Source organism: Gopherus evgoodei, chromosome 5 (assembly GCF_007399415.2).
Source record: "Gopherus evgoodei ecotype Sinaloan lineage chromosome 5, rGopEvg1_v1.p, whole genome shotgun sequence".
NCBI classification, from domain to species: domain Eukaryota; kingdom Metazoa; phylum Chordata; order Testudines; family Testudinidae; genus Gopherus; species Gopherus evgoodei.
Genome location: NC_044326.1, coordinates 134946471 through 134973146, shown reverse-complemented (window position 1 = coordinate 134973146; position 26676 = coordinate 134946471). Strand labels below are relative to the sequence as shown.

Sequence of the window (26676 nt, the reverse complement as noted above, 5' to 3'; positions counted from 1 at the left end):
AGCTGTCTATAGTGCCTCCTGTAACAGCTGCATGACAGCTACAATTCCCTGGGCTACTTCCCCATGGCCTCCTCCAACACCTTCTTTATCCTCACCACAGGACCTTCCTCCTGATGTCTGATAATGCTTGATTGTCTGATAATTCCTCAATTCTCCAGTAGCACACCCTCTCAGTCTCAACTCCTTGTGCCTCTTGCTCCCAGCTCCTCACACACGCTTCTTCTCCTTTGGCTCCTCCCTGCCTGACTGGAGTGAGCTCCTTTTTTAAACCCAGGTGCCCTGATTAGCCTGCCGTGATTGGCTTCAGGTGTCCCAATCAATGTAGCTATCTCCACTGCCTTCTAGAAAGATCTTAATTGGCCCCAGGTGCCTTGGTTAACCTGGAGCAACTGCCATTTGGTTACCACAGTACTAGGGATTTGTTTAGCCTGGGGCTAACATACCTGTTCCTCAGTACGTTACTGTAGCCATCTGGCCGTGCCCCATCGCAGGAGCTAGAGAAGGTCACTCATCCACAGCAATCAGGATCATTTTGTAAGCCAGATGCAATCAAATGATGTGTTTTAATGCAACCAAACATGGTTGTCACATACTCAGGAACAAAGGCAGCAAGTCACACTTACAGGATGGGGGACTGTATTCTGGAAAGAACTTAAAAGTTACAGAGGGGAACCAACTGAACATGAGATCCCAACAGGACTAAGAGGGCTCATGCAACTCTTGGATGTATAGACAAGATAATACACAACTGGAGTTGGGAAGTGTTATTACCTATGTAGACAGCATTAGTAAGCCCATAACTGGGCTACTGCATCCAGTCCGGGCATCTAGACTTCAAAAGAAGATGAATAAATCAGAGAGGATTCTAATCAAAGATACAAAAATACTGTGACCTGGAAAATCTGCACTGCAGTGAGAGACTAAAGGGATTTAATCTATTTAGGTTATCAAAGAGAAAGTTAAGAGGAAACAATCTGTAGGTTAAGGCTTCCTAATATCAAACAGCCTTTTTTCTGTGTAAATACTTGGACTATGATTGAGTTATAACAAGATCCACCATCTGGAAGCTGAAGTTAGGAAAAATGCAAATTGGAAACAAAATGCAACTTCACAGTAAGGATAAACTATTGGACAGTGGAGGATTTGGATCCTCATCTTTTGTACTCCTAGAATTTATTTTTTAAAACCATCACAGCTGTACTGAGCTTAGTCTAAAAGAGAAAAATAAAGCATCTCTTTTATATCTGTAAAATGCCTTTGCTCTTGAGTTGGAATTGGCCATGTAGTAGGAAAATAGTTCCTTTCCTCACTGCATTTGACCCACAAAGTATAGCAGTTCTTTCATTATAATCCAGGGGTCTGATTTTTCAAAAATTTTGCCATCCTCTTGCCTTCACTGAGTTGTATGCGTGCTCAATGCCTTTCAAAATCAAAGATAAATATTTAGTGTCTAATAAAACCACAAGCCATTCAGGGAATACATTCACTCTTAACTGTACCATACGTTTACACCCCCCCACACACACATACGTGAAGATGTCCATGTGACAGATTAATCTTTCTTTATGGCTGTGCAGTTTATCACCTCCGACTGCCTCTCCTACTTTACTCATTAATCATTTCTCTGAGGAACCATTCTAACATATCAACCCCTTGGGCAGCCTCAGACAGCAACCACTTAAAATAAAAGTCAGCCTGCCATAGAAATATTTCCTTCTCTCCCCCCACCCCCCCAATACTTGTGCCTGTCCAAGACTCAGGGGAATGATACATTTTCTATTGATTGAGCCCTTAATCCATCTTCTGAATGGCAATGCCCTGTGATCCTGAATGGACTGTACTCTAGGGTATACTTTTTCTCTGAACTTTTGAACGGCTTCAACTTCAAGTATGGTAAATCAAATGTTTGATTCAGCTGATGCTCGTGGTCAAATGCAACATTTAGTATTGCTACAATGTATCACTTTGACATTCAGAAGTTCAGTTGAGAATAAAAAAATAAAAATATGCATTAGAAAATCATGTTTAGATATTCTTAATAAGCAAGTGCCAGCTATGCATAAAAATAAGTAAAATTCTTAAGTTGGCTTGTAATTTTTTCACTTTTATTTGCAGCAAAGTTTAAATACTACATGAAAAATGTAGCATTTTGTAGCTATACAAATATAACTGTCATGAAGGCCAAAAAAAATGCCCATTTTTATACATGGTTCAGAAAATCAGTAATGGATGAAAAATGAATCTTTTCAGTAGTTCTGCAGAAAATAGCAGAAGGCACTCAAAGCACTGAAAACAATGTCTTTCCATTCAGCCCTGGACTGTCTGTGAAGCAGTGGAAGAGGCAAAAACAGCACACAAGCTTCTGCCATGATGATATCCAATATTCATCTTCATATCTTGCACACCCAGGAATGTTGGTGCAGTAATTAATAACTCATCTACAAAGTTGATGGAACGGTCCTATTTCAGTTAATGCCTCCTTGACTTTGTAAAACACACAAGTCTTGGTCAAAGACCAAGGACCAACCTAGTGTCCTGGAGTACAGCTGTCCCAGTGAAGGACAGATTCAATCACTGGAACCAACGTATCATTATTGCTATGTGGCTCTGTGGACATTACCAAACATCAGCTCACTACTGCTGTATGGTCTGAGGCAATGGTGACTCCAAGTCACAGCAATCATCTAAGCACACTTGAAGTGCATTTTCTCCCAAGTTCAGAGCCTTTGTTCTATTTCTGATACAGGAAGTATTTTATGCCTGCTAAGTGCATCTCACCTCAGTCAGAGCAATTTCAGGCTGAAAAATATATTCTCAGGTCTTTTCTATAGATAGACATTTGTTGCTAGATATTTAGATTTGCCTCCAATGCTAGGAGACACATTCCTGAAGTGCTTGATGGCAGCTAAATGATATCAGTGCTTTGTACTTACAGTGACTTTCACCTGATGATCTTAAAGCATTTTATGATTATTAATTAAGCTACAATGATGCAGGGAATACATAAAGGTTATACAGAGATCATTTTACCTACTGCCAAAATGCTGCAACTTCTAGGATGGAGTGCAGCAGCTGCTTAACAGCACATGACAACGCTACACAGAAGTATAGTGCAGATGCAATTTTATGTAATTAAAATTGCAGGGGGAATTAATTAGGCAAAATATAAATCACTTGAAATTCAGCCAGGAAACAGGGGCTAATCTCTGACAATGGTAAGTCATCAGGAGGTAGAACCTTCAGAAGCACAGCCCTCCGACACAATGTTGACATGAATGGCTCTCACCAATGATTATAACATTGGTTGAGGACTGACTCAGAGATAAGTGACAACTATTTAATCACAACCACTTCTTGTACTTTGTAGATAGTTCTCAGAGGTCTCCCACCAAATGATTAACGTTGGCCAAAATATTCTTCATGTGTGAAATCTGAAAGGAAGCGTGGTGCTGTGGGTAAGGCAGTTCTGCTTCCTTTGTCACAATGGGCAAGTAATCTCCATGTACCTCAGTTCCCATCTGTAAAATGGGGCTGATCCTTCCTTTTCCCCATACCCTTTGTCTGTCTTGTACATTTAGACTGTAAACTCTTCAGGGCAGGGACTCTTTCACAATGTGTGTGTACAGTACCTACCACAATGGGACCCTGATGTCACTTGAGACCTCTAGGTGGTACTATAATATAAATAGCAGCACAAAATGGTCTGGCTATGGGATATTTTGCCTGGCAAATCAAAGTCTTCTTAGTGGTGCATTAAGTCCTGTCACTCTTATATTGACCAACTGGCATTATGAACCAAAATATTGAACTGCTCTAATTTGATGAAGAAATTTTAAAAATTCATACCACGTCTACTCATAAGGTGTTACATACAATGCTGGTAAGATGCTCCAGACTGCCATGTCTTGCACAATATGCTAGTCCTCCTTCGTGAAAGTCTAGGAGACCATCTGCATGAGATCAGTGATGACACAGTGGCAAGACGGTTAATATATAAAAACAGGGGAGTAGCAAGCAGGAATAGGGACATGATTTTGACCTTGTACATGGCATTGGTGAGACCGATGCTGGAGTACTGCATTGGAGTTCTAGTGGCCACATGTTAAAATGTTGAAAAAGTGGAGAAGGTGCAGAAAGGAGCCACAAAAATGATTTGAAGGATGAAAACAAGGACAGGGAACTCCATTTGTTAAAGCTTATCAGAAGGAAGTCTGAGGGGAGACTTGATCAAGAACCAATGGGTGAAAGATAGACATATTCAAAGCAGAAATAAGGCACAAGTTTTCTTTACCACTAACCATTAGAACAAGCTACCGAGGAAAGTGATGGACTCCATGTCTTTATGTTTTCAAATCAAAGCTGGATGCCTTTTTGAAGATCTGCTTTAGTGAAATAAGTTATTGGGATCAATACGGGTAACTTGGTGAAATTCTCTGGTCTAAAATATACATATCAGACTAGATGATCTAATGCTCTTTTCTGGCCTTAAAAAGCTATGAAACTATGGTACAAGTATACTACTACTGAGCCTGTATATTGTGGTGCACATTGTCAAAGCACTATACAAACATTACTAAAAATGTGATTTGTTGAACACAGAATCTTGTCTGGAAATTTCACTGTGTGCTAGCATAATCCCTGTGCTAGCAGGAAAAGGCTGAGTGTGCAGAATTTGCAAAGTAACAGTCTCACATTAACCGGGTCTTAAAATATAGGATTATCTCCATGATGAACTAGGTTAAGTAAGGTTTGCCAAGGAATCAAACAAAGGGTCAACAATAAGGAAATCTATCACAGATTATTATTAGGGTTGGAAGGGACCTCAGGAGATCATCTAGTCCAACCCCCTGCTCAAAGCAGGACCAATCCCCAAATTGCCCCCTCAAGGATTGAACTCACAACAAGCCCCGTCCTTGGAATTTACTGAAGACTACAAACATATGACACACTGGATGAGATAGTCATATAGGATATGTAACCATATTCTATTGTGGAAGATATTATGATGTTTATATGCAAGACTTACACCTTAAACTGTCATTTTCAGATTAGAAGCCAACCTCCACAATAGCTTCTGCCAGGCTCATCATTGAAGCCTTAGTATATCATGTTCACTAGGGCCCCATTTCCTCCCATTTCTTTATTTACACAGACTTTACAGACACATTGGGGGTTCCCTTGAGCTCAGAGCCCCAGTACAACTGTCCTCCTTTCTTTCCCTTGTCAGCAGGGCCAGGTCTAGGCACCAGCAAACCAAGCACGTGCTTGGGGTGGCACAATTTCAGGCGCAAAATTCCTGTGTGCCCGGAGGAGTGTTTTTTTGTTTGTTTGTTTGTTTCGAAAGTTGCGCTCCTGGAGGTGTGTTTGTTGTTTTTTTTTTTGCTTGGGGCAGCAAAAAACCTAGAGCCGGCCCTGCTTGTCGGCCATGGCTTCACCTCAGATGTTTGCTGAGTGATTGATACATAATGTGATACATAATGTCAACAGAGGTGATGGTGAAGTAAAGCCTATCAAGAAGCCATGAAGAACGTAAGAGTGTGGAGATGCTGAGATAAAAGTGCAGAAGAACGGCTGTCTCCTTTCCATAATCTCTGAGGATACGCAGAGCTGGCATCTTTTACAGAGCCATGCATTCTGCATTTTGGCAACTCATATAGAATGGCAGAAGCAAAATGTTGTTATTTGACAAACCCTGTTCCTACCAGAGTGGCTTTTCCTGGAACTCCACTGAACAGAACCTATTAAGTTCTAAGGATATCTGTTCAGATCATCCCTGTCAACAATCTCCAGAGAATTTAAGGACTTGGGAGAAAATATGCAGTTGCCACCAATACATCTTAAACATAACAGTTTCTGTTGATTGCAGAATGAATTTCACTTAAACCATAGTAACTGTAGTCATCATTATGGATTATTACTGATGTAATCAAGAATCCTTGATTTTCCTCTCATACATTGTAGTTAGAACTTGCAAATAAGCAGGTGGATTTTCAGCTGTCAGCTAGATAGCTTTCCCCACTCAATGGGGGGGCTAGGCTGCAAAATCTAAACATTAAAAAAAAGTGTAGCCCCTTGGTTGAGAAGAACTCCTTGATGTGAAGTGATGCAGCACCACGTTTCTGAGTTATGGAAGCTAATGGGTGCAGTGCCTGTGCCGCTGCCCACTGCTGTCTCAACCAGTAGCGGTATGAAAACAACAAGACATTGTACAGTTTCACAGGAATCATCTATGAGAAAGCAACAAAATCAGGCACTAAAGGTACTCGGGGAATGACAGGAAACACTCAGAAGGCTGGGGGAGAGGAGGAGTGGAGAATCTCTCCTTGCAGCAGCTAGGGGCCAGGATAAGGGTAGAGGAGTGAAGCCATCAACTGCAGCATCCAAAATGGTTGGGGAGGGACAGAAGGCTCTTGAGGAGGTTAGAGAGAGACTCTTCTCTTGTCCAACATATAAAGGAGAGTGGGACAGGAGCTTCAAGTTTATCAGACACCTCTGAGCTGAAGGTGGATATGAAAGAAACAGCCCAAAAGAAGAGTACAGGGGTAGCATGCTAGGAATCTTAGCACTCTCCCTGTTCCCAGCAGTTAGAAGCAAAGGTTAGGCTTCCTGATGGAATACCACCCTTGGACCTCATTGCTTTCCCTCCCTAAAATCTTTATTGCCTCCTTACTCCTCCTTGAGAAATACTCCAAAGAAACCAAAATAAAGGAATAAAAGCTGTAATTGGAAACACATTTTACGTGAGCTCTGAACAGAAAGTGGGATGCCATCTCTTCAACCTTTGGAAGCCTTGATACCACGAACTGGCTTTAAAAGAATGTCACCTGAATATTTAAAATGTAAGGAATCAATTGAATTTACGATAAGTGACTTAAAAGCTACTGGGAATTTTTATTAAGAATGAAGGCCATAAATTAATGTCAGTTCTAGACTATATGTACACTCCACTAGCAATTTCTCTACAAGTTCTGAATCAAGTGAACACTAAATGTATAAACTCATCAGGTAACCTATCCAAAAGGCTGCACTACAGTACAGAAACCACCGAGACAAACACAACAGAAAGAAGTCCCAACAGCCACTGCCAGTCACAAATCAACAACTTGAGACGCACACTTCTAAGGGAGAAACAAAGGTGTACTTCTGAAGAAGAAACATTCCAAAAGTCAGCTCGTTTGACTGGAAGACAACAGGTCATAATGTTGCCAAGTTGTGGGTGAGAAGTGACTCTGCAAACAAACAATTTTTCCAAGCAAGACTCTAGAATAGCTGACTTTGGAGGTACATATCTCAGAACACTGACTTAGGCATAGCAAAGACACCAAATCGAGCAAGTGAAACCCCAGCCAGGACTTGGGAGAATTCATTAGGCATACCAAGAGGACCAATGGTTTGTTCACCCATAAATAACTTTTTTTAGCCCTAACAGAAATGCACGCTGGGCCTACCTGAGAAAGGAAAGATTGGTACTATGACAAAGGACTGATTTTCAAAGAACAGTAACTTCTCTTCAAAGTGTTTATTTCTAAGTCAGGTTTATGCATCACAGAAAAGTCTAACTGGAACAATGAACCACTCAAATGAAATATGAGTTTCATATTATACACACACACACCTGATTAGTAGCTATAGAAATGAGCTACTACCATCAGCATGGTGATTGGAACAAAGAAGATAAGTGCATTAGAAAAAAATTATTTTTCCTTTTCTTTCTTGTTTCTCCTTTATCTCCTGCAAAGGAATTTTTATTTTATTAAGTGTTTCTAAAATTTCATGTTTCCTTTTTCATGTTGGAATAGTTCAGGAATTTTCATTTAGCTAGTCAAGACATTTTTAATACAATTACGGTCAGTGTACTAATGGTCAGTGTACTAACAACATGATTCAAAACAAGAGAAAACTTTTTAAAAAAAGAAACTTGTTGCACCAAGTTAACATTTTTATGGGCACAGTATTTAAAGAGAACAATTACTACAGGGACAATTACTCAGTAATTTTACTTTAATGCAATGAATTTCCTTTAAAAACAAATGCACCCTTTTGGGGGGGTCAGGGCCTCTTTTTAAAATATTTAGTTATATTATTGTAGCTTTTTTTGATGGACTGAAAACAAATTATTTTAAACAGGTCTATTTTGTTAACAAGTATTCATTGAAACAAGGTTCCTTTGTGTGCCTTAATTTTAGTAGGTGAATCCCACTTTGTCTGAATAAATCCAAAAATGGAAGATCTGTGACCTTTCGTACAAAATGAATAAACTGACGTGTCTGATCTGCAAACAAGTGAACTGTTCACTGGAACTTGGAGAGAAGCCCATTTTTAACAAGTAATGCATTAGGAGATTAGAAGATAACGGAGAACAGCGCATTGAACATGATTGGCAAGCAAAGGAATCCAAGAGCTGCACAATCAGATGTCACCTTATAGCAGAGACTGACTGCTGAAGCTAATAGGGCTGTGCTAACCTCTTCAATGTAATTGAGACGGTCTTCTATGTAATGTCTGAACTGGTGAAAGTTTCAGAAACACATTCTGCTCCTCAGGCACAATGGAGCTGTCAGGGTGAAGCTCATCTGTGCAGGAGACAGAGCTTTCTTGGGGCCATTCCAAGACTTTGGAATAAAATTCCCCAGCAGGTACCACAAACCTCACCACCTCCACTACTAGTGTAAGGTGCACTTCTTCATCCTACCTTCTCTGATATAAATATCCAGGTTACTATGTGTACATTAAAATTATACTGCACATACAGCCGGGGACAGGACGAGAGAAAGAACAATCCTCATGTGACAGATGCAGTCGCATGCTTAAATGCACATCTGAAAGGCACTCAAATATTATGGTGATGATGGCAGTATCAAATAGAAGGGAATTTTATCTAATTTTATCTGCATTACGTTATCACATTACCTTGCTTTTTACACACACTGGATGAAAATTTGACTGAGGAGAATCCAATCAACTTTTCAACCCAGTTAGATTTTCTGGGAGGTTGAATTACAACCCCACCAAAAAATTAACAAAACAAAACAAAAATCACCCCCACAGTTCAAATAAAAAAAATTCCTCATCTCATTGGATGAGCACTTGATTGTAAGGAGCCTTAGATGCAAGTTATTTGCGATTAAATTGTATGAAGCTCTGCACAGAAAAGACTATCTCCAAAGAGGTCATTAAAGGCAGTGTTTCCCCAAAAGTAGTTACAAAGGTTTGCTTGGCATAACTACCCCCAGGCTACCATCCTATCAACTGCTGGCTAGCCTGGGTTACACATGAAACATGCTGCAAAATGAAACACACACACTTTTTGAACAAACAGTATAACACAGTATATCACTTGAGACCCAGCAAGAGTTGCCTAAAGCAGTTTTTTGGAAGAAGCGGAGACTCAACTGTAAAGTTGGAAAGCTAATGGGTGATATCCTGGCCACAACGAAGCTTATGTCAAAACTCCACAACTTCTGTGGAAGCCAGGATTTCACCCAATGAGTTCAATGTAAATTGCTTCCAATTGTCAATCAGATCAGCCAGTAGTATGGTCACTTTTTAAAAATCCTGAATTAGTTACAATAATATTCTTAAAGAAAAGTCATTGTTTGCTGGTCTGTCAGAAAAGAACTTTTTTTTTCCTCCATCAAAAACCTTGGTTTAATGTTAGATGCCTTTTTAAGGCTCCTGACAATCAAGATATCACATTCCTAACTGCAAGCAGCTCAAAGATAGATGAGTATGCTCGAGGGAACAACAATAAAAAAAATGCACAAGTCAATCTACAGCAAGCAGAGAAAATTGTTAGATGCAAGTTATTTGATGAAATTGTATAAAGCTCTGCACCAAAGAGTATCTCCAAAGAGGTCATTAAAGGCAGTGTTTCCCCAAAAGTAGTTACAAAGAGCTGGTCTGCTTGGCATAACCACCCCCACGCCACCATGTTTTCCAATCAACTACTGGCTATATTCTGTGTTACATGTGAACCAAGCTGCAAAATGAAACTATAGAAAGATAGAACATGAACATGCAGTGTGCAGACCTAATACACCTACATAGAAATTGAACCTAAAATTGTGAATATTTAGGGTCCAAGACCCCAACATTTCCCCTTTGTTTTAAAGCAAGGCTTTTATTAAGTTGGGATTTCTATAGGTTTATTTTTATGCTGTTTCTATAGTGTAAGATCCGACCAGCAGAATGTGGAAATTCTGCAAGGTCAGTAGAGCTGTTGAATTAGCCAATGTTGTCTGCTTGGGAATTTTTTTCTCTTAAGACCAGCAGCTGTGAAACTAGAGAAGTTGCAAGCGGGGGGCCTCAGAAGAGAACGCTTCAGTTTTAACTTTTATACTAGCTTTGCATTTTTTAATTATTTTTGAAAAAATTTAAATACATTTTTGCAAGATGGTACTAAAAAACGATCTTGGTGGATCTCATGACCAAGAACAGCTGATGTGAATTGACTCTGTCTGTCTATATCTTAGAATGGGTTTGGCTCCTACACCCATTGAAATCTATGGCAAAGCTCCCCATGATCTTAATGGTGCAGATTCAAGGGCAGAGTTTGCAGCTCTGCTGAGTGACTGATTGGCCATACATTGGCAGCTCTACTGACCTTGCAGAATTTCCAAGCCAACAGTTAACCCTGAAATGGGGAGATTCTTCACTTCAAAAAACTGATCTAACCAAAAACCAATGGATGATGCCAGTAACATGAGAGGGGATGTGCCCCATTACAAGTTGCCAATGAATTCCTGAAGAGTAGGTATATGGGGAGAAGTTCACCAGGCCACCATCTTAAAAAATGATGGAAAAAAGTGCAACTGGGTTGCTTCTAGATTATGGGCAATGTGATGCCACCACTCCTGACAAGAAAGCCTGTGATTTCTTCATCCCCAGGCCTGGCCACCAAAGGGTAGTACTCCAACATCTTGGGACTTCTAAGATTTAACACCTACAAGCAAGCAGTTTCTAGCCAGCAGCATGTCTGTCAACATTAACCAGCTAGGACAAGAAAACAACAGGCTAATCTTTTCAACAGCAGCATTAGCTTCTTCCAAACCTGCATGAAAACTCCAGAGTTGCAACCACCATCTTGCCCAAGTATGAAACTTCTTTGCCCTTCAGATTAATAGTTTACTCCTCAGTTTAAATAATCTAGAAGGTTTTGGCATACATAAGGAGGTGTATATTAAAAAAAATCCTCACACAAATCTTTACATTCTCCCTAGAAATTGCACTGACACAAACATTTACCCTTTACATGCTGGAGAAATTCTGTGATGTCTTGAACATACAGTTTATCCAACCACATTATTTCTGCAGTCAGATCATTGCCAGGTCCATCATTAGTGGGATTTGGAAAGGCTGATTTACAAGAAGAAATTTTTTTCACCAAACAAAATACTCCTGATTAAACACAAGACTTTCACTGTCTGCGGAGGAGAGCATACAGATACTATGGCAATGTAGCCTGAACTCACAAATGCTGGCACAATCTGTATGAGCTTCGAACAGTTAAAAATGTGGTTAAGTGAAAACATTTTGACACCCATAAGACAGCACGGTAAAGTCAATACTTCATCTCTGAAAATCATAGGGAGGAGCAACAGTTAGGAAGACTCCAGCCTTTTTTGTGCATTATAATAAAGGGAGCTAGACCCATATAATTAGTTTGCCTAACACCTTCCATTATAAGAGATTCTTATAACTTTTTCTGAGAGTTTCTCGTACCTCCATTGTTTGCAGCAGGTCTTTAAAATTCAGCCAGGGAATACTCTTAGGCTAGTGAAGTGCCTTTTCTTTGTCCTATTAAGTTATGTTAAAAAGCACTATTTGCTGGCTGTGGTTTGTATTCCTCAGAAAAAAATTGGCAGTTAAAAGAACATTAAAATTGAACAGTCAAGTGCTCAAAATGTAGGAAATACCAGAATTAAGGTTGCCTGTGCAACCTAAATTCAGCCCTCTTGTGCATATTCAGGTGAACGCAGTCTTTAATTCATAATATCAGACTATTTTTCCCCCCCAAAGAAGCTCTTCCTCATTCAGTGCACAGCGTGTTTGGGAATGAGGCAGCGACTGTTTTTATACTCATCATTCCATGTATGACACCACACCTATTTTATTGCACACACTCTAATCCTGCAATGAATCTTGGAGTTTTCCCTGTCACTCATCGCAGTAGTATCTGAGTGCTTTGCAAACATTAATGAATATATCCTTCACAACACCTCTGTGAGGTAGTAAGAGATTTTTCCCCCCATTTTACAAATGGGTAACTGAGGCACAGACAGAATAAAGCCAAAATTGTCAGGTGTTCATTACTTTTAAGTATCCAACTTGAGACACTTATGTTTCAGAAGATGTAACAATGTTCTAGCACAGAATACAGGTCCCATTGACCTCAGTTGTAACTGTGTTCAGCCCTTCCACAAATCAGGCCCCAGGCATTTCTCAGTGGGCACCCTGAGAATGGTGAACACAGTTAATGACCACCTGTGAAAAGTTTAGTGTAAGTGACTTACAGAGAAATGCACAGGAACTCTCTGGCAGAGGCAGGGATAGACACCAATTCTAGTCCAGCATTCAGCTGGACTATCCTTTTTCTTCTTGAAGTCCTCTGCCTTGCCCACTACACATCTTCCAACTTCTGCAACAAATGAACCAGGGGTCCAACAGACAACATTCTCCTTCACTGCAAAACCCTGATTCATTCCCTGTCCACCGTCCATCTTGTGCACTGAATGAAGCAGGGTCCTACTGAAACAAATGACCATGTAATTAAAGACTATCAAAATGTACACACACAAGGGTGCCAACTAGCATGTGCAACCTTAATTCTGGCATTTCTTAACTTTTGAGTACTTGACTTTGCAATCTTAACATTCTCGTACTGTAAATCTTTTAAAAAATGGAATTGCCTATATTTAAAAAACAAACAAACCCAAATTCCATCTTTTGGAACCTTATTGACTCCCCAACTTGGGTCAGCAACAGGGCTGGGACTTTTAAATCCATCACACAGACCTCCACCATTTGGGCTAATGGAGTAACTGGTAGCAGTAGTAGGCTGTTATCCTCTATGCGGACTACAACGTTTGAGGGGAATGAGACACACACTTCGCAACGGGTTACATAACTGTTTAGTGATAGAAGAATGCTGGGTTCAAATTCCAACTTCGAGAAAGAGTGTGGTCTAGTGGTAACTAATCCTTCTGCTCCTATCCCTCCCATTCTCCTGCAGGCCGCTTCTGTTCCTGTCCCCCTCTGCTCCTCTTCAACAGAATGTGTTAATAATGCAATTTGACAAGTATTTGTATGGATTTAAGGTTGACCCCAAACACTGAGTGCATATATTGCTGGATATTTTAATCAAATCAGTTATAGAAATCATGTTGTGCCACCATTCTGAGTGTAAATACATTTTTTGCATTAACAATTAAATGTTTTCATAGTAAAGAAAAGCTTGCTATTTGCAATATGTACCGAACATATCTGATTTAATAAAAAAAAAAAATCTACTTGCTAGATTTTTTAGCATACTATTGAATATTGACATATTGTTAACATCCTGCCCTCTCAGGCTCTCTCACACACTCTTCCCTTCCTCCACCCCCCAGTATGTTTGTGTATTTTTATAAATATTATATAGGTGTGTGTGTGTGTGTGTGTGTGTGTGTGTGTGTGGAAAGCTTCAAGGTCAGAAGTCTTAGAGTAACTGATATGCACTTCTTTCCTCTCTTGGCTGAATCTATCCATTTTAAAGTTATCTTGTTTGTGATCCATATGGTGCATAGGTTGAAATTCACATACTTATGCCATGAAACATCCCTCTGCCCACTGGGTGAATTTCACCCAGTGATTAAGAAGCCAATTTAATTGGCAGTATTTAAATTAACAACCCAAATCCATGAGCTGCATGATTTTCTGAGTTTAATATTAAATACAGGTAATGTAGGAGAGGTTTGATACATTTTTAAAACAGATGTATTTGCAAAAGTTTAAAGGGGCATCTTTCTAGGTTCTAGGTTTCACCTTCCAGTTTCCATCAAAAAGAAGCCTGTCAAACAGGAAAAAGAAATAAGAATGTGTATCATAGAACGGACAAGAAAGGGCTGAAAAGATAAGAAATAAACTTACTGTAAAGAAGTCTTGATTCCAACAAATTAAAAAAACATGACAGGCTTTGGTCATATACTTAAAATTATTAAACAGTGCTTGGTATAACTATTTAATTGTACTAACCACCGAAATGCTGTGTTTACATCAAACTGTTCTCAATGCTTCAAACTGAGGTTTTGACATTCCTAGAAAATCAGCTATTATTGATGCTGAGACTTTTTTTTTTTTTTAGCATTTTTTAAAACGCTGATTTAATTTAGAACCTCTTATGAGCTCAGCCAGGCACATTCTCTTACATAGAGAAACTATGATACCATAAACATGATGCATAGCACAAAATAAGAAAATGCTTTCAATGTTACTTGACTCCATGGCTAAATGTTTGCCCCAGCTGAGCACTGATGACCTTTCTCATGCCCATTAGACAGACAGTATTTGAACCGCAAATTGTTGCTTCTGGGTAAAATCCTGGCCTCATTGATATCAGTGACAAAAACTCCTGTTGACTTCACTAGGGCCAGGATGTCTTCTTTGTTATTCATTCGGCTGGCTATTTTATTCTACTCCAGAAGCTCCATCATTTCAATAAGTGGAACTCTATCAAAAACATACCCTTTCAGCTATATTATATTTAACAGTTTTTCTAGTTTACCAAAAATTTCACTTGTTATGTGTTCAAGTTACCGCATCAGATGGAACTTCAGGATAACAAACACTGGAACTCCAGCAGGGTTGTAAACCCTCCAGGATTGTCCTGGAGTCTTATTATGTCATGTGATGAAACCTCCAGGAATACGTCCAGCTAAGATTGGCAACCCTAAACTCCAGTGATAAAAGTTTGCTAGGTCTTGGTATTTTTAAAATACTGCTCTCCTGTATACGTATAAGTACAGGTGGTACAGAGACCTCAGGTGTGGTAAGGTTTTCATGAAAAGCACTTTGTTATAGTGAGAGCCGTTAATCCCATAACATTTAATAGGCTGTCACCAACATTTAGAGCTTCCACAGATTTGTATTTATTTATTTGTTTAAAAACAGCTGGGCTAAAAGCCTGTTTTTAATATTTCAAAATACCTGATCCCAGGAATGTCCTGTCTCCTAACATGGATGCTTTTATTCTGTGACCCTACAAATTCTGCCATAAACAAAGTCAGAAACTAAGATTTAATAGTGCTAATAGACTCCTAATATAATAATGAACAGCAAGCAGTTGCCATGTAAAGAGAAATCAATAACCTTTACAAGAATTGTAGTCAGATGTAGGTTTTGGTTCTCTAAACAAACAAAAAAATCTAATGAATAAATCTTATGCTACTGTCCGATAATCATACTTGCTTACTTTTCATTTTTTGTAGCAGTACACTAAAATGTTAATGACTCCAGATGAAGGCAAAAGGACAATAAGAGTACCTTAGACAGTATCAATAATGTAAAATAGCTATATCCATTACTGATTGAGAATACACAGTACAACTATAACTGCAGATTAAGGTCTCCAAACTCAAATACAACTTTTTGATACAGTAGTACCCAACTGCTCATAAAGACGGTATTCACAAATTGGCCCAATCCTGTTCCCACTGAAGTCACTAGAAAAATTCCCATCTGCCTCAATAGGATCAGGATATGAGACAAAACTTAAAGGCAAAAGAGCTACTATCAAAAATAATTATTTTATGGGCCCTATTCTGCAATCCTTAGTCATGCGACTACTAGCATTGGGATGTCAGCTTCAGCAAAAGTTGCAGGACTAGGACTTCATTTGTATTTAAAATTGTGACTATGCCTGTCCATGTATTTGACATGTACACTATTACAAATACATGCACACATTTGATCCATAAATACTTTGCTCTAATTCTAGGATTTCTGTTGATAGCATGTGTATATAAGAAAATACTTCAAGTTGTTTGTGGCTGGCATTTTATATGTAGTGTACTTTTTCATTTCTCACCTAACTAAAGAAAACTGTTCCAGATCTGAATTATTAAAAAAGCATATAGGAAAGACAAGGTGATTTTTAAAAGCCATGACACAGAAGGATTAAGATATTTTCACCTTAGAGGAAATAGCATAGAAAATAAAATGCAAGATGTATAGTTTTTTTAGGACTTATTTTGTAGATTTCATATATATTGTATTTACAAGAAACATATGTACTGTTGCAATGGGACTATAGCCTGCTTACTAACTCATTTTCCACACTGTGAAGACACTGTACAGTGAAAACAAACAACAAAATAAATGCATTTCCATTGCACAAAATTACTACACTTTTGGTTAAAAGGGTTGTTAGTCAAGCAAGTAACAGTTCTCCTAATTCTCCTCCCCACAGAATTTAAGTAATTTTAATAAGCCACTGAAGAAAAAGGATGCAGCCATTTGACTAAAATACATTTAGCAGAAAAAGAACATTAAAATTGTTTTTGGTAATTTTGTTTAAGCCTTTACACAAATAAACCTGTTTTAAACTCTTCTAGCAGCATATTTGGGATTTTACATTTATCCTAACTAAAGATTTGGGGATTTAAAGACAGATTTGAAACACTATGGCAGCTAACAGTAAACCAGCATACAAAGCTGCCAGTAAAGCCTAAGACTATTTATTTCACGAGACACCTTGAAATAAGGTTTTATTTTTTTCTCCTATTTTTCCTTCAGCTCTACTGAGAGTCATATACCATCCCCTTCTCCACCAAACTTCAAATAAATAATACATCAAAACATTTAAATGCAGTAATCTTAAAAGGGATGCAATAAATAATATATGTAATGGCTCTCAGTGAAATAACACATTTAACCAAACTGTGTTCCAGGCAGAAACTGATTTTTAAGTCCCATTTTTAAACTGTGCACTTCAGATAAATATATTATTTCACTTTGGATTTACAATATACACGTACTGGATTTATACATATTAAATACACATAGGAAGCATTTATGATAAAGAGCAGATTGCTAATATATTGAAGCACAGTTTCTTTCTGGATAAAGTACACACATCATTGATATTTATATTAAACGTGTATTTCAAGTTTTGTTGCATTAAAATATAGATTCCCCACTCCCAGGTGCAGGAGTAAATGTTGCTGCTTCTGAAAGTCCCTAATCAAGAATTTATTTTAAGTTTGCTATGTTCTCTGTATTTCATGAAATTTGACAGTCTACTTGGTCACAGGTGGTGAGATGTCCTACACAGTGCCATGGTGGTGAACCTTACCATTCTAGTGCAGGTAATGTTCCAACTCTCCCATAGCACTATTACAACCAACAACATACTATATCTGTACTTCAACAAGAAAGGAAGTTTACACGCTATGGCTGGATTCAATACAAACTGGCTAGTTTCAATACCACAGAAGCCCACCCAATCCCCCCACTACTCCACATCAACATTTCTGGGATTATGAGGGTTTCTGTGACAGCAAGTGTCACAGAAAGCTAAGTGAGATGGAGTTATTGAACCCAGCTCTATAAAGATTATGAGTACAAAACATAGCTATACATTCATTACAAAATATCTGGAGCCTGATCTTTCAGAGATGCTGAGCACCCACAACTCCAAATAAAGTTAATTGGAGTTGTGGGTGCTACGCTACCTCGGGGGGGCGGGGGGGAGGGAATCAGACTTGTGGTTTTGAAGGGATTTTTAATAGTGCCTGCCTTCTCTACCATACCATTGTAACTGGATCAAGTGATTACAACAGAGCTCTGACAGACATGCATGCAGGAGGCCACCTCTTACAGATTTAGGCTATATATTACTGAAACACATCCTACCAAACTAATAGTAGAAATGTGCTTCTATTATTTACAAAATAAAGTGCATTATTATTTAATTATAGAACTGACAGACTTTCTGCCTAGACCACACAGCTTTAAAACAGAGGTGAGGGCTTTAATGTAAAATTCTCTCATGAGAACCTATTAATTCAAGAGATTCAGACTGATGCTTTTCACCCTGTCCTCTTAGAATTGTTTTTGGCCATGCTCTTTAGTGCAAACAAGCTTGTGTTTTTCTCAAGTTTAAGGGTCAGGCAGTTTTAGGGCTTAAAGAATGACAATCTATTTAGAATGCACTGGGAATTCAATATTCCTTTGTGTTATAATGGCCCTTCTGCACATAAGCAGCATAATACTGCTGCTCTCTAAAGCTGGGAACACACTGCCAAAAATAATGAGGAATCCGTTTCCAAATGTAACCAATGTAAGTTTGCATTGCTATATTTTGAGTTTGTTAATGTTATGCTTGGATCATAGTATTTGCAATCAGTGCTTTACATTTCTATGGAAAACCAGTAGTCAGTGCTTTAACTGGTGATAGCCAGCTCAAGTGTCGTCCCGGATACTCAGGTGCGTATCACCCTGTGAGAGTAAGTGCATTAGCTGGTTTTACAAAATACAGGCAACACTTACTTGTGTATCAGAGCTGAGAACTGAGCTTGTACAGCAGCCAGATACTGACTTCCTGGGGTAACAGTTACAATACATCAATGCATTTCTGAAGGCCAATTAATAAATACAGGAAACCTAATTATGAAGCAGTGATGCAAACTGATACCCGTCTACATCTTCACTGGAGCACTTTCAATAGCTAAGACATAGGCTGGCTCTAATTCTCCAAAATGGCAACTTGATAACAATAACAATGCCACTTTGCACCTGTTTGTTTTTTAAACCTGTAAAGGAAATGTATTTTTTTAAAATTACTAAATTACTTGCACAATTAAAATATTTTTCTCCATTAAGAGCAAAAGAACACATGGAATGCAAGATTATCTGCATTGCACATATTACGGAGGAACAATTCCAGTGAATGAGCTTTTTATATCAAGTGATGCAAACATTAGTTTAGACTGGAAGATGCTGAGTGTAGAGGGGAAAACCCACGTGGAGATGGCGTGCAAGGGGAGCAGGGAGCATAAAAAGTTCTTACATTCATAGTTCCAGATTGCTGGAAGTTTTGACAAGTTCATCACTACTTTAGACACTGTCATGGGCAGCGGCAATCAGTGAGATGGTAATTTAGGCTTTGATGAATCATTCACTAATATTCTGCTATCAAGCCAACAATAGTATAAATAGTTATTTTAGTACGATTTGTGACTTCTTAAAACACTTTTTTATTTATTTATTTTTTTTTAGTACTTCACTATCCAATAGGAACCATTAGTCTTAAGACTAAGGTTATAACCTTCAATTACTTGGTCGTGGCCCAAATGGCCCATCAGCAATTCAAGTGACCAAATAAGAAAATTTTGCTTTGGATTAGAAAATATCTGAAACAGCAATCTATACATTGGTGATTAGTTTATGGTATTTTTTTTTTTTTTTGACACTAGGCCAACTGGTTGTTAGCTCTAAGGGAATCACCTAAAACAGTGAAATTAACTTCTTTACATCTGTTCTTTTCTGTCACAGGCATAACATGTTCCTAATAGTTCTTTGGCGACTTTGGTGCAAGCTTTTTTGTAGTTTGATCATTTTTAGCATCCAAGCTAAAGGCCAGATTATTCACTTAAACCCCACATACAGTCCTTCCTGATATTACTAATGGTATATCAGATCAAAACATGATAAGGTGTTTGAATTTAGTGTGGCCTTCAAGTGTGCAGGCAGATTAAAATTAAGACTGGAGACAATTTTGGGGTGCAGATAAGTGTGTTAGCAGATTAAAATTTACTGTTCGGATTAAAAGATAGCTGGCCCTCATGCACACTCAGCGACTTCATTAAAAAACATGATTTGGGTGGTGATAAATTTCTGTAGATATACGGTAGCAGTTTAAAAAAAAATACATAAAAAAGGCAGGCAAAATGGAGTCTAAGCAAGGGATTTATAGCCCAATCCAACTCCCATTGATTTCAGTGAGAGATGAATTGGCCCCTAAATGCTGAAAAATTTCTTCATAAAAATAAATCTGTTTTTGCTTTGAGATCCAAAAGCATTTAGAATATTCTATATCCCCTTTCTTATCTCAACCCTCCTGAACAGATAATACTACACATTTCCCCTCCAGGCAGAGTATTTGGATTTCAAGGAAGCAATCTGGGGGAAGATGTAGCTCCATCGTCTTCAAGGCGACTTCACGCAGGCCTAACAGTCTGCCCATGTGATTCAAATTGCAGGATCATGGCCTCAGCTTTAACATGGTGGGGAAGGAGTGATGGAGGTGGGGGCATAGATATTATCTTGGAATACTGAAACCTATAAAAATAATAAATTTGTAATGGAAATGCTGACACCGCTTTAGCCATAGCATTGTAAATGCGCTACCAATAAGTATGAAATTAGAGAAGCATTTTTATACTAATTAAGTGGTGCACCAAACTCTCCCAAAGATTTTTCCTCAAAGCAGAAGGACGAAACCAGAAGCTATCCTCATACTTTTAATATCATACCTGTGTTACTCATAAAATTGGGAGAAAACCCTGGAAACCCACTTGTAACAATCATTCAGCCACCAAAATGCCCACTTCCCAGCTCCTTGTTAGAGCCCCCCAAACCACCAATAATATAAAAATAGTTTTTGAAATTTTGAGAGTACATTAAAAAAATCCTCAACCTTACATGATGTAATATGTAGATGAAGAATGGATTATTTTCATTAATTTGGGATAACCCATCACAATTCAAACACAGCTTTACTTTTCTGTGGCACTCGAATTTTTTGGTTACCACAGAACTATTAAGCTAAGAAATTAATATTCCACTCTTTGACAATCCTTTATAAAGGCTTGACCTGCTATCAAGAGTTTATCCATAAAGAACATTTCTTAAAATTCAGCAACTAGTGAACACTGATTTAAAATTTCTACCTTTCCTCGTATAAGTAGATAAAATGCATACAAAGTCAATTTCTGTGGTAAATGACCTGTAGTTAAGCGTTTCAGATTTTAACTCAGCATGGACAATATTTAGTTCTGGAAAACCCATCATAAGCAGAAACCAATACTTTTCAGCATAAGGTACGTCTGGCTTTTTTGTATCATGTTCTTGTGCAACACAAGCCTTACCTAGACTATTTAAAGGTCAGAATGTCAGATTTTTGTGCTGATATGCATACTTTCATAGCCTTCAACACTTGAAACAGCTGATTCTTTTAGATTTGGGAGGCTGATATTCCAATAGGAATTAGAGAGATGTGTTGGGTGTCATTTAACATAACCAGACTTCAGAAGTATTATATACTGGAGTTATTACTAACAACAGGAAGAGGACTTGCAAAAAATGAGGGGCAACTTCTTCAAACTACTAAATATTCACACTACCTCCAGTCAATTTATGGTTTTCTGTTTTGCCTGACAACCAGTTCAAATGCACTCTATTCCAGACCCTCTTGCTCTTCACCACTGTCACCTGTGACATCCATTCTTTTCTCTTTATGGCTGTTGTAAATTCTCCTCATTTCTTCTTCATACTTGATAAAGTTTTCCCCAAACCTTGTCCACGCTTTATACGGGACAGTGATGGTGTTACGGTAAGGTGGTCTCACCTCACTTACCTTCAAAAAAATGCCATACCTGTTTGATCCCACATCAAAGTAGAACCGCTTGTTATCCACCCTGAAGGAAGTCCCCTCTGGAAGCTCAAGGGGTTCATCACCCCCACCTCGTCGTTCTTCTATATCTCCCTCCCCATATTCTTCAATTAGCTGGACCAAAGCATCCCTGAATTCAATCATCCCTTGGGCTGGAAGGACAATAGTCTGTTCCTGTCCCAAATTGTGGCCAAAATAACCTATCATGCCTGGTCCTCTAATCATGGTTTGTCTAATCCTTAAGAAACGCCCACGTTGATTCTCCTTCAGGTCTAGATAATACTTCCTGTTGTCTCTTTCTATATATTCAGTTTTCAGGACACTGTGAGGATGCTCTTCTGATTCAACAGATGCTGGAGGCGAAAGCAGATGATGCTGTTGCCGCCTTCTCAAATCTTGCTCTTTGCCATTACTGTGTTCATGTCTATGACTATGACTGCCTTTGAGGCCCAAATGGGCATAGTGCTCTATGAAATCTCCCAGATAATCCTTCAGCTCAGCAGCCACAGACAAGGAGAGAGTCAGTTTGCTTTTCCTGATATTTTCCTGCCTGCCTCTTCCTATCCAGACCTCCGCTATCTTCAGGAAGCGGCCTCGGGAACTCTGCTTCACATCCAGATAAAATCGCTTTTTTTGGATGTCCACCCTTTTGGAGGCTAGCTCCTGGATCTCCATGCAGCCCCCCTGAGAGGAGGCAGGATAGTGATACTGCTGTTGAGACTGGGAGTAAATGCTCCTGTGGAGGCTGGAGCCCCCCACACTCCTTCCTCCTCCTCCTCTCCCCCTCTCCATCTTTACCCGTCAGCTGGAAATAACAAATATATAAACAGACACAGACCTTAATATCAATGTCAGGAACCTGCGCTACTTTCCAACAAATCTCTGCTCAGCGTTACTTTCCCCACAAAGATGCTTGCACTCCAGTCTCCTACTATGACACTCAGCAACATGGGAAGAGATCCCAATCTCCGTGACTGCTTCTATCCTTCCACGTTGTGTGTAACCCTCAAACTTCCTCCAATAACCATCCCGTCACAGCCCCTGTCACTACTACCCTCCCACCAACAGCCACCTCACAACCCCCCTTCCCTGATAATCATCCCTATAGCCCCGTTCTGTCACACTCAGCCCAAACAACTGTCTACCCATAGTGCCACTAATCTCCACCATTATAGCCTCCAGGACTGGGGGATTCCCCAGGAGACTGGGTGTCACCAGCATAGCACCACTCTACTGCCAAACAGTCCTCTGTAATTCCCCCCAGCCCTACCACTCTACTACCCTCTAGTTTGTCCCTAGATGCAGCCTCCAGTAAACCCCCATCAAACCCTCCTTTCTCCCAGTGATGGGGGCCCCAACCACCCAACAGCCATGGTACGGCAGACCAGCCCCCCCAGTGACCCCTTTCCCCCAGACTGCAGCACCCCATTGAACCCCCACTCCCTGTGACTCCTTCCCCAAAGCCATAGTGCTCCACTGAACCCCCACTCCCGTGACCTCCTCCCCCACCCCACAGCCCCCCACTGAACCCTCACTCCCCATGACCCTCTCCCCCACCCTGCAGCCCCCCACTGAACCTCCATTCCCTGTGATCCCCTCCCCCACCCCACAGCCCCCCACTGAACCCCCACTCCCCGTGACCCCCTCCCCCACCCCGCAGCCCCCCACTGAGCCCCCACTCCCCGTGACCCCCTCCCCCACCCCGCAGCCCCCCACTGAGCCCCCATTCCCCGTGACCCCCTCCCCCACCCCGCAGCCCCCCACTGAGCCCCCACTCCTCGTGACCCCCTCCCCCACCCCGCAGCCCCCCACTGAGCCCCCACTGCCCGTGACCCCGCAGCCCCCCACTGAGCCCCCATTCCCCGTGACCCCCTCCCCCACCCCGCAGCCCCCCACTGAGCCCCCATTCCCCGTGACCCCCTCCCCCACCCCGCAGCCCCCCACTGAGCCCCCACTGCCCGTGACCCCCTCCCCCACCCCGCAGCCCCCCACTGAGCCCCCACTGCCCGTGACCCCCTCCCCCACCCCGCAGCCCCCCACTGAGCCCCCACTGCCCGTGACCCCCTCCCCACCCCGCAGCCCCCCACTGAGCCCCCACTGCCCGTGACCCCCTCCCCCACCCTGCAGCCCCCCACTGAACCCCCATTGCCCGTGACCCCGCAGCCCCTCACTGAGCCCCCACTGCCCGTGACCCCGCAGCCCCCCACTGAGCCCCCACTGCCCGTGACCCCCTCCCCCACCCCGCAGACCCCACTGAACCCTCACTCCCCATGACCCTCTCCCCCACCCTGCAGCCCCCCACTGAACCTCCATTCCCCGTGACCCCCTCCCCCACCCCACAGCCCCCCACTGAACCCCCACTGCCCGTGACCCCCTCCCCCACCCCGCAGCCCCCCACTGAACCCCCACTGCCCGTGACCCCCTCCCCCACCCCGCAGCCCCCCACTGAGCCCCCACTGCCCGTGACCCCCTCCCCCACCCCGCAGCCCCCCACTGAGCCCCCACTGCCCGTGACCCCCTCCCCCACCCCGCAGACCCCACTGAACCCCCACTCCTGTGACCTCCTCCCCCACCCCACAGCCCCCCACTGAACCCCCACTGCCCGTGACCCCCTCCCCCACCCCGCAGCCCCCCACTGAACCCCCACTGCCCGTGACCCCCTCCCCCACCCCGCAGCCCCCCACTGAGCCCCCACTGCCCGTGACCCCCTCCCCCACCCCGCAGCCCCCCACTGAACCCCCACTCCCGTGACCTCCTCCCCCACCCCGCAGCCCCCCACTGAACCCCCACTCCCCGTGATCCCCTCCCCCACCCCGCAGCCCCCCACTGAACCCCCACTCCCCGTGACCCCCTCCCCACCCCGCAGCCCCCCACTGAACCCCCACTCCCCGTGACCCCCTCCCCACCCCGCAGCCCCCCACTGAACCCCCACTCCCCGTGACCCCCTCCCCACCCCGCAGCCCCCCACTGAACCCCCACTCCCCGTGACCCCCTCCCCCATCCCACACCCCCCACTGAGCCCCCACTGCCCGTGACCCCCTCCCCCACCCCCCCACTGAGCCCCCACTGCCCGTGACCCCCTCCCCCACCCCGCTGACCCCACTGAACCCCCACTCCCGTGACCTCCTCCCCCACCCCACAGCCCCCCACTGAACCCCCACTGACCGTGACCCCCTCCCCCACCCCGCAGCCCCCCACTGACCCCCACTGCCCGTGACCCCCCCCCACCCCGCAGCCCCCACTGAGCCCCCACTGCCCGTGACCCCCTCCCCCACCCCGCAGCCCCCCACTGAACCCCCACTCCCGTGACCTCCTCCCCCACCCCACAGCCCCCCACTGAACCCTCACTCCCCATGATCCCCTCCCCCCACCCGCAGCCCCCCACTGAACCCCCACTCCCCGTGACCCCCTCCCCCACCCCGCAACCCCCACTGAACCCCCACTCCCCGTGACCCCCTCCCCCATCCCGCACCCCCCACTGAACCCCCACTGCCCGTGACCCCCTCCCCCACCCGCAGCTCCCCACTGAGCCCCCACTGCCCGTGACCCCCTCCCCCACCCCGCAGCTCCCCACTGAGCCCCCACTGCCCGTGACCCCCTCCCCCACCCCGCAGCTCCCCACTGAGCCCCCACTGCCCGTGACCCCCTCCCCCCCCCCGCAGCCCCCCACTGAGCCCCCACTGCCAGTGACCCCCTCCCCCACCCCGCAGCTCCCCACTGAGCCCCCACTGCCCGTGACCCCCTCCCCCACCCGCAGCCCCCCACTGAGCCCCCACTGCCCGTGCCCCCCTCCCCCACCCCGCAGCTCCCCACTGAGCCCCCACTGCCCGTGACCCCCTCCCCCACCCCGCACCCCCCACTGAGCCCCCACTGCCCGTGACCCCCTCCCCCACCCCGCAGCCCCCCACTGAGCCCCCACTGCCCGTGACCCCCTCCCCCACCCCGCAGACCCCACTGAACCCCCACTCCCGTGACCTCCTCCCCCACCCCACAGCCCCCCACTGAACCCCCACTGCCCGTGACCCCCCCCCCACCCCGCAGCCCCCCACTGAACCCCCACTGCCCGTGACCCCCTCCCCCACCCCGCAGCCCCCCACTGAACCCCCACTGCCCGTGACCCCCTCCCCCACCCCGCAGCCCCCCACTGAACCCCCACTCCCGTGACCTCCTCCCCCACCCCACAGCCCCCCACTGAACCCTCACTCCCCATGATCCCCTCCCCCACCCCGCAGCCCCCCACTGAACCCCCACTCCCCGTGACCCCCTCCCCCACCCCGCAACCCCCCACTGAACCCCCACTCCCCGTGACCCCCTCCCCCATCCCGCACCCCCCACTGAACCCCCACTGCCCGTGACCCCCTCCCCCACCCGCAGCTCCCCACTGAGCCCCCACTGCCCGTGACCCCCTCCCCCACCCCGCAACCCCCACTGAGCCCCCACTGCCCGTGACCCCCTCCCCCACCCCGCAACCCCCACTGAGGCCCCACTGCCCGTGACCCCCTCCCCCACCCCGCAGCTCCCCACTGAGCCCCCACTGCCCGTGACCCCCTCCCCCACCCCGCAGCCCCCCACTGAGCCCCCACTGCCCGTGACCCCCCTCCCCCACCCCGCAGCCCCCCACTGAGCCCCCACTGCCCGTGACCCCCTCCCCCACCCGCAGCCCCCCACTGAGCCCCCACTGCCCGTGCCCCCAGCCCCCGTCGCTAGGCGAAGGGGACACTTACTCCATTGCTGCAATTGCCCTTCACCAACCGCCGCCGGCCGCCGCTCCCGGCCGCCGCGCACAGTCCCGCCCGGAACCGGGAAGGAGCATCCCCCGCAGGCCCCGCGGCCGACTCCACTCCGCCGAGAAACACGGCGGCAGAACACAGCGCCACAGGCTTGGGGGATGGAGCTGCCGCCGCTCTCCCAGGTACCGAGCCGGCCCTTAAACTACAACCCCCAGCATGCACCGCGATAGGGCCTCACCGGACATGCGCGTACCCTCGGGTAACCTTCCAGCCCCGGGGGAGGGAGGTGACGTGTTA

General features: G+C 44.0%; 1 protein-coding gene across 1 annotated transcript; it reads right to left on the bottom strand.

Moving 5' to 3' along the window:
* Positions 1–407: 407 nt before the first annotated feature.
* On the bottom strand, positions 408–22459 carry PURG (purine rich element binding protein G). Its single transcript, XM_030565293.1, has 2 exons — positions 21633–22459; positions 408–2438 (listed from the first exon to the last, which is right to left on the bottom strand). Exons 1-2 carry the CDS (start codon positions 22439–22441, stop codon positions 2435–2437), a joined length of 813 nt encoding a protein of 270 aa, XP_030421153.1. The 5' UTR covers positions 22442–22459; the 3' UTR covers positions 408–2434.
* Between the last annotated feature and the right edge of the window lie 4217 nt (positions 22460–26676).

Excerpts from the sequence above, each read along its gene's own strand:
- PURG (XM_030565293.1), bottom strand. The coding sequence starts at position 22,441 with ATGGAGAGGGGGAGAGGAGGAGGAGGAAGGAGTGTGGGGGGCTCCAGC.